The 8,640-nt window shown below is 47.6% G+C and overlaps 1 protein-coding gene across 1 annotated transcript in view; it reads left to right on the top strand.

Annotated features, from left to right (window-relative positions):
* The first annotated feature begins 7,188 nt into the window (after positions 1–7,188).
* The window catches only part of IL18BP (interleukin 18 binding protein), a 3,551-nt gene continuing 2,099 nt past the window's right edge, over positions 7,189–8,640 (top strand). The window contains exons 1-3 of the mRNA XM_069064703.1: positions 7,189–7,712; positions 7,984–8,064; positions 8,263–8,325. Coding sequence (XP_068920804.1) covers positions 7,685–7,712; positions 7,984–8,064; positions 8,263–8,325 — 172 coding nt within the window. The 5' untranslated portion in view covers positions 7,189–7,684. The remainder of the gene's footprint in view (positions 7,713–7,983; positions 8,065–8,262; positions 8,326–8,640) is intronic.

The following is an 8,640-nucleotide window of genomic DNA, read 5'->3' as shown; positions in this document are numbered from 1 at the left end:
AACTGTGACCCTCAAATGGTGAGGAGCTGGGTGGGAAAGAGGATGGCAGACATTCCAAGTTGCAGGGTGGGGGTGAAGGGGAAGTGGAATGAGACTGGTGCCTGAGAAGATGCTGATCTGAAGAGGACATGAAGATAAGCCCAAAAAGGGAGACAAACCAGACAGTAGAGGTCTTTGATCCTGGGTGTCTGAAGTTTACCAAAATTGGCATGAGATTTCTTGAGTTCCATTTCCCCATCTACTCAGGAGTTCTCCAGGATACCTGTTCCAACCAGACACAAAGGATGCTGGGGCTCAGTTTCTGGCACTGGAAGTTTGGAGGAAAAGGGAATACCCTTGAGGGACTTAATGTATACTTTGAAAACACGATTCAAGATGGGTTGGGGTTATCTAGCACCCAAAATTTCTGGAATTGAGGTAGGATATCTGGAGCCACACTGGCATCTAATCTAGAAGGCTGAGGGAGCTGGCCAGACCAATATGATATGACTCTTTAATCCCTCCCTCAACTCTTTTTCTCCCCATGTCCATGTTCCCATCACCATCACAATTGTGACAGGGTTGGTAAAGGAACTGAGAAGATTAAGAACCAGAAACAAGGAGGGGGAAACAGGAGTGATCTTTTATATCCCTCAGTTACAGGGTAAGTGGACATGAGGTAGGAGCCAGCCATCATCGGGAAGCACAACAGTGGGAGAGTCACACCTTCATTGTGTGATAAGACAGCAATAGAGTTCACTCAGTCAGCCAGAAAAACCCTTTCAGGGGGCAAGACAAACATCTCCCCCATAGGCAAGGCTGGATACTGTCTGTAGAAACTCGTCCCTGAATAAGGAGGCCAACGATGACTGGTCTCCCCTGGCTGTCCCCCTGGGATGACATCCATCTGGCCAATGCTCAGGGCTTTCATATATCAGAGGACGCCTCCAACCACTGCCTGACCCCCTGGGTGTTTGTGGACACTGCAGCTGAAAGACGTTGGCTCACCTTCAAACTTGGCCGGACTGTACAGGTGCCCCCTTGGGGTAGAGTTATGTGTGTGTTTGAGGGGAGACTGAGACTGAAGTATGTCTGTCATGTATTTGTGAAACTGACTAGGGGATCATTGTGTGTGGCCCGCATGGGCTCTCTGTCTCTTGGAAGTGAATGGGAGGAGCTTGAGGACAGAGGTTTCTAATTATTTGTAGGGTTTTCTCTGAATTTGTACTCAATTTTCCAGCTGTTGAGGCTTGGGGTGGGGGCAGAGGCAGAGGCAGCACTTTGGAGGACTCTGCTTCACCATCCTAATACCTGAGCCCTCCCAACCTTTCCCTGGCTTTCACTCCATCCCTGAGAAATTCCTCCAGTCCCTCATTCCCTGTCCTATCCCACCAATCCTAAACCCAGCGAAAAAACAAAATACCCTGCCCCTCCCCAACAAACAGGATAATGCCAGAGAGAATCAATATGGAACTGAATGGACTCGGGAGAGAGAATTGTGCTTTGTTTTCCTGGAGGGAGTTTGGTGCCTGAGCTAGGGTCATGGAGAGCTAGGAGGGATGCTGGGGACCATCTATAAGGAAGGCAGCTAGGAACTGCAATCGATGCAAGTGCCTCAGACTTGAGGTGTATGGCACTGAGCAAGCAACCCAGATCTCTGGGCCTTCTTGCTCATCCGTAAAATAGGGCTTATTGTGAAGATCAGTAGACATGAGCATCATAATGACAGCACCTACTATGTGTAGGCACTGTACTGAACACTACAAATACCTCATTCGGGCTTCACGACAATCCTGCTTGAGGTAGATGCTATTATTAGCACCATTGTACAGTTGAGGAAACTGAGGCCAACAGAGGCTAAGAGATTTACCCAAGGTGACTGACACAGCCAGGAATTATCTGAGGTCACATTTGAATTCAGGTCTTCCTGCTCTCTGTCTTCTGGGTCTCCTAGCTGTCAAGTGCTTTTTGAACCTTTGAAATACGATGTAAATGCTAGTCATTATTTTTAGCTGATGATGGGAAAACCATTGCAAATGGCCTCGATGGTCCAGTAATATGAAATATGAAAAAATGGAAGTGGCATCTGAGGAGAGGAAGCCAACCCCCTCGTTTGACATCATTTCATGGGATGCTTGGTCATCTCGGATTGCAGCACCCATGAAGAGCTGTGCTGAACAAATCATCGTGAAGAGCATTGCAGCTTCTGTACTGAATCCCCCTCTCCCCAAAGGGCCTCACAAGCTCCCCTAAGCCTCCCAGCTCCTCAGTGACTCCAGTGTGAAGGTGTGATTAGGGAGGAGAAGAAAAAGCTGGAAAACGTGGCTATGAGTAAGGCACGCGTGAGGCTGGATACTCAGAAGCTTCCTGCCTGTCAGGAGGCATGGGGTGAGCAATGTGAGTGTGGCTTACACTGGAGAGGAAATGACTCGCTATTGACGGGGAAGGCGTTTCAGAATCATGTGTAGTCAAATCTTTTGCTAAAGCAAAGATCATAATTAGTACTGAGCTCGATGAGAAGACCCTGGAGGTAATCACAGCTCCATACTGGCCTATTGAAACAAGCTATTGGCTCTGGAAATGTGGGAAATAGACACTGATCTTGATTCTTGCCATTTTCTGGGAAGTTCTGAGGAGGTTTTAAAAATAAAGTCACTAGAAAGAGTCCAGAAATCCCGTTGGTTAGATTAGAATTAGAGCCAGAAGGTCAACCCGTTGATTGCACAGAGGAGGAAACTGAGGCCCAGAGAGGATAAATGATTTGCCCAAGGCCACAGGCTAGCAAATGCATTGGATTCCTTTACAAACAAGGAGATAGGGCAGGCAGGGCTACACGTCTTTAGAGTACAAGCTCATTTGCAAAAGGAAAGAAAATGGCAAGAGGTTATAAGCCTTTGATCACCTCACAAAGCTGTAGACCGAAGTAGAAAAGCCATCCAGTCTGCAGGAAACAGCCAGGAGACTTGGCCAAGTCCCAAGAAGCTTTTATAAACAAAACAGGAAAGAAAACAAGAGATGCAACATGAAACAGATTTGACATTTTTTTTTCTTTTTTGGAGGGGGGAGGGTAGGGCACTCGAGGTTAAGTGACTTGCCCAAGATCCCACTGCTAGTTGTGTGTGTGTATGAAGTGTCTGAGGCCGAATCCGAACCCAGGTCCTCCTGACTCCAGGACCGGTGCTCTACTCACTGGGCCACCTAGCCACCCCTGACCACATTTCTTAAATCAGTTCTCATCAGGGATGACATGAGAATCTCCATGTGGGGACTCCTAACAGCTCTGTGGCTGAGATGCTAAATGAGGAAATGGAGTAGAGGAAGATGGGATAAAGCAGCTACATCCAACCAAGTACATGCAGAAGAAATCCCTGCAAAGGTGATGGCTCTCAAGTGGTGAATTTTAATATAAGTGAAGTAGTAAAAGATTCCAAAGGAATGGGAAAGATCACTGAAGCTATAATTATCAACCAAAGTGGGGGGGGGGGGGGAGGAGACTGGAAAGACAGCAGCAACTCCTGAGTTTTCTAACCTCTTTACAAAGGTTTTATGAGAGTGATCTGTTTGTTAAATTGTAATATGCATTTGGACAGACAACCCATTTGGAGTAATCATTAGTACTCCTATCTTGCTTAGACTCTGCACATAGCTAATGAAATGGGCTGAGATTTGAATAGGATGAAAATAGCAGGTTGGACTGAATTTAGGATGTTTTATGATGTTTGCAGTGATTCCTATTGCATTTGCTCCGTGATACAAAACTTCATTTTTCTAATGTGCCCTGTGGCCCTGAGGGTTCCAAATGGCTCCTACTCCAGACTAATATGGGACCCAGATTCCTCTTGGGGACAGCCTGATTCCAAGGAGCAGGGATTTGGTTTCTCTCATCATTATTTCCACATCCTGGAGAACTATGGGAAAAACCTAAAACAAAGCTCAGGTATGGCTCTTGTCTTGTCCCTTATTCTCCCAAGCTGCACTTGCATTCAAGGGTTGGGCACCCAGAGGGTGGCTGCTACTCCCTGGTGCTAGAACAATCTGTGGTCCCGACCTCCCAAAACCACATAGTTCTGAGCTTTGACTCTCCCTCCCCAACAAGTCATTCATTTTAACAGCCAGTAACAACTTTTTAACAATTAACAACTTTATCCCATTTTAACAGCCAATTAACAAAAGTAATGGCATTTCCTAAAATGGCAGTGAGAATAGCACCCACAAAACATTCCCTCCTGGGGGTCTCGTGTCCCACAAATCCATCCGTTGGAAGAGGGAGCTCAGACTTAGTGACCCACATGTGGGGGTCACATGCAGCCCAGACAACCCCTATCTCTGGTGCTGTGGGACTTCCACAGGTGCCTTCTCTTCTTGTGGAATCCTCCTGCTACATTCCTCTGGCCCCAGAGGATCTCCTAGGCAAGCCAACAAGCTGTGCTCCCAGGAGCTGCTTTCCCATGAAGCTCAGTTCTCGGTCGCTAGGTCTGCTGCTTTCTCAGCCTCAGTGACTGAGAGGACCCACTCCTTGAAGCTACTTCCTGCCTCAGGTGACTAAACTCAAACCTCTCTGTGTGTCCCCTGCATCTTCCTGAGTGGGGAGGTCTTTGCTCCCTGCAGGACGCCTTACTTCCTACTTGTATATAGGTAGTGGGTATGAGAATGGGGGTCCTGCCCACTCCTTTCGTGATCACGCGTGGAGTGTGACCCACGCCACAAAGCCGCCCTTGGTTTCACTGGCTCTGGAGCTTAGCTGGCTAGCTTCCTGAAGGTGACTGAGGAAGTGGCCGGTTTCCCACCAGCTGACAATGGGTGACAACTGCTTCTCTAACTCTGTCAGGGAGAGCCTCATACTTCCTAAAGGCCCAGCGGAGTGGCCTTCCCCATTAGACTGTGCGCTCCTTGAGGGCAGCCGCTCTTCTGCCTCTTTTGGTATCTCTGGTGCTCAGCACAGTGCCTGCCACATAGAAGGTGCTAAATAAATGTTTATTGATTGATTAAGAGTATTGACACCTGGTTGAACATTAGCCATCATCTGTGTTGCTCTCTTTTGCTATTGTTGTTTTTTTTTTCAGTATGTCTGACTTTTCACAAACCCATTTGGGGTTTTCATGGCAAAGAAACAATCAAAGTTGGGGAGGCTAGGTGGCACAGTGAATAGAGCACCAGCCCTGGAGTCAGGAAGACCTGAGTTCAAATCCAGCCTCAGACGCTTGACACTTACTAGCTGTATGACCTTGGGGAAGTCACTTAACCACAAACGCCCTCCAAAAAAAGAGGGAAGAAAAAAAAGAAACCATTAAAGTTGATTGTTGCCTTTTCCTTCACTAACTCATTTCACAGATGAGGAACAGAGGCAGAGTTAAATGACTTGCCCGGTTTCCCAGAGATAGCGTCTAAGGCTGGATTTGAACTCGTCTTTCTGACTCTAGGCCCAGCACTCTATCTGCTGCACCACTTATCTGCCCCTAGTTGTTGTTCAGCCGTGTCAACTCTCCATGACCCTGTTTGGGGTTGCTTGGCAAAGATACTGGAGTGGTTGGCCATTTCCTTCTCCAGTTATTTTACAGATGAGCAACTGAGGCAAGCAGAGTTAAATGACTTGCCCAGGGTCACACAGCTAGTAAGTGTCTGGGGCTGGATTTGAATTCAGGAAGTCTTTCTGACTTCAGGCCCAGCACTATCCACTGTGTCACCTAGCTGCCATTTTGCTTAGTTTACCATCTCATTATCTGTGATTATCTGTGGAGAAAATTAGTTGGTCAAGGACTAACTCCTCCCATTTCATTTGGAATCTCCCACAAAGAGATTAGCAGGATCCCTTCTAGAAAAGGTTCTCAGTATACAAATGAGGTATTAGGTATGACAGGTATTTTATTTCCTCTACCACAAAAGAAATGCTTAAAACACAAAACTCATAAGCATACATTGACCTCTCCCTAAGATATGAAACAATAACCCATCACCATCATTAGCTTATTTTGGTCCCACTACCAATGAAGGGAGATTGCTGTGCAATGCATTGTTTTCACCTGGGCATGAAGAGGTTAACTTGACTTCTCCAGGGTCACCCAAGCAGTATATGTCAGTGGCAGAACTGAAACCCAGGGCTTGAAACTTACTCCTAGGCCAGCTTTCTATCTCCTCTGCCATGCTGCCTCTCCATCACTATCATCATCACCCCAAAAGGTAATGGTACTTTGTGGGGCTGCTGAACACATTTCACTTTACCCTAGACCTGTAGTAGTTGAACTCACCAGGTCCAGGTGTCCTGTCCAGTTGGAAACAGCCCCTTAGTCTGCACAGATCAGGATGCTTCTGTAGGGGATCACCTCCAAGAAGCATTATAGTTGCAGGAGTTACCTTGGATTAGGTAGCAGGTACTAATAAGAATCCAGAAACACTCGACCTCATGAAGCAGCCTCTATAGCTAGGACTGTCCATTCCATCGGTTGCTTATACCCAGAGAAGGAACAGAAGCAGGTGATCAAGGACCCAGCAAGTATGTATCCTCATTGCCATGAGCTGAAGCAGCAGCCTGTATTGCTACTGGAGAGGAGGAAAGGAAATATTAAACTCCTTTCCTCTCTCACTGAAGTCCAAGGGGTAGTTGGCAGAGTCTCAAAGAAACCTGCTCAAATAGAGCCTTTTCGCTCAATTCTCCTCTAATTTATTAAATGAACAGGCTCTTCCTGGTGCACTCCTCCAGCATCTTCACACAACTCCAGTGGAGACTGAAGGACCACTCTGGAGTTGCTACATGTCAAAGGGGCCTAGATACATGCCTGGCTCTATGGGAGTACTCTTAATACCCATCTTCTTGTGTCTTCTGTGTCTGGTAATCATGGAACACCAAGATCTTTAAAGAATCACATTTGAAGGTGATCCAAAGAACAATGGAGAAATACATGTGAATGAAAATGGGCTGTAGTATATTTATTACCAATGCTTTAAAAAGGGAGAATTTTCTCCAGTGACTAAGGAGTTAATGAACTATCATTGATCACTGTCATGTCAGGAAATGTCCTGATGGGACAGAAGTCTCTGGAGTCACGTGCTAGTCGAGGCCTCCTAAGAGTTTGAGAAGGGGAGTAAAATGCAAGAAGACTAGAAAGTTTAAGAAAAGCAGCATAGTTGTAGGCTTGAGTCGGGGAAACATGATGGGATTGTGAATTTAGAACTGAAAGAAACCTTAGAAATCATTTTACAGGCGAGGACACTGAACCTCAGAGGGGTGAAGTGAGGCCCAGACACAGCTAGTAAGAGGTGCAGCTAGGATTGGAGTGCCTTCTGACTCTGAACCTAGCACTGCCTCCAGGCTTAGCTTCACTCCCAATTGACTGGGGGATTCTGGGCAAGTGACTTGCACTCTGATCCTGAGTCTCTTCTATAAAATGGAAACACATGCTCTGGTTTTCAAGGCAGCTCCATGGACTCCATGGACACAGGATGTGAAGATGGCTTCATGGTGCTATGGAAGCCTCACCCTAAGCTGGCTGAGGTCAATCTCAGCACCGCCCCCCCCCCCCAATACGTTTCACTTTCATGGGTCACATCAGTGGTCACTGATTTGACGTCTCTACCCCTCCCATCCTGCACCAGCCAGGGAAGTGGGGATGAATAGGGGAAATGGGATGGGCGTGGGAGGGAAGTGGTGACAATATATAGTCCAGTTGAAGCTGGACCAGTAACATGCAGAGTGGGAGAGATCAGCACCATGAACTTAAGAAAGTCCAGGACAGGAGGTAGGTGAATGGAATCTGTGATGCTGAGTCAGTGTAACTGGGGGTTGCAGGGTGGGCGGTGTTTGGTGAATGTGATCATGTGTGAGGGAAGCTTGACAATTAGATATGGGCAGGTGCTGTACTACTCAGGACCCCAGATTTGGCCCTAATCCTCAGGGTCTGAGAATGATCAAGTCTTTCTGAGCCCCTTTCGTGCCCAGACTGCTCACTCTCCCCAGCGACAGTTTGGGAAACATAGCAGGGGACTCACTCACTCCCCTCCCTTCTCTAGACCCTGAGGTCCAGTCGGGCTCACTCATCTTCCTGGTGCTGCTGACACTGATACTGGGCTTGGCCCTGTCCCAGAATGCAGGTGAGAGAAGGGGGGACTTGATCAGGGAGAGGGCCCCTCATTCACCAAGTGCCTTCTGTGCCCACCTCTCGGGTTATGCTATGGAGTAGGGAGATGGGTGGATGAAAGCTTCTTCACCTAGGGTATACTGGGAGGCAGAACTCCTTGCCCCAGGGTGTAGCAACCTGCATACCCATTGTAAGTCACTCTTGCCCACAGTGCTGTGCCCAGAGAAGACCCTGAATGTGATGGTGACAAAGACAGAGTCCGAGACGTCAATGAGTAAGGAGGGGGCATGAAGGAACTGGGAGGCAGGAATGGGGGAAGGTCAGCTAAGACAGGCCAAATGACATGTAGGGAGGGTGTCGGGCTAAATAAGAGGCCAGTGGACAGAGGCTGGAGGTAGGTCGGCTATGGAGTAAGGAGTTTAGGAGAAAGCAGAGCCGGAGGCTAAAGTAGCTATCACTATTGCTAGCACTACCATTGGGCAAATCACATTCCCCCTGAGGAATGAGTTTTCCCATCTATAAATTAGGGCTTGGGCTATATCAGGGATGGGAAACCTTCAGCCTCCAGGCCACATGTGGCCCTCTAGTT

The sequence above is a fragment of the Petaurus breviceps genome, unplaced genomic scaffold (assembly GCF_028583685.1).
Source record: "Petaurus breviceps papuanus isolate PSGF00001 unplaced genomic scaffold, PetGlider_PUasm1.0 90639, whole genome shotgun sequence".
Classification (NCBI taxonomy): Eukaryota; Metazoa; Chordata; class Mammalia; order Diprotodontia; family Petauridae; genus Petaurus; species Petaurus breviceps.
Note: the sequence above shows the minus strand (reverse complement) of the source record. Positions and strands in the feature narration are given on the sequence as shown.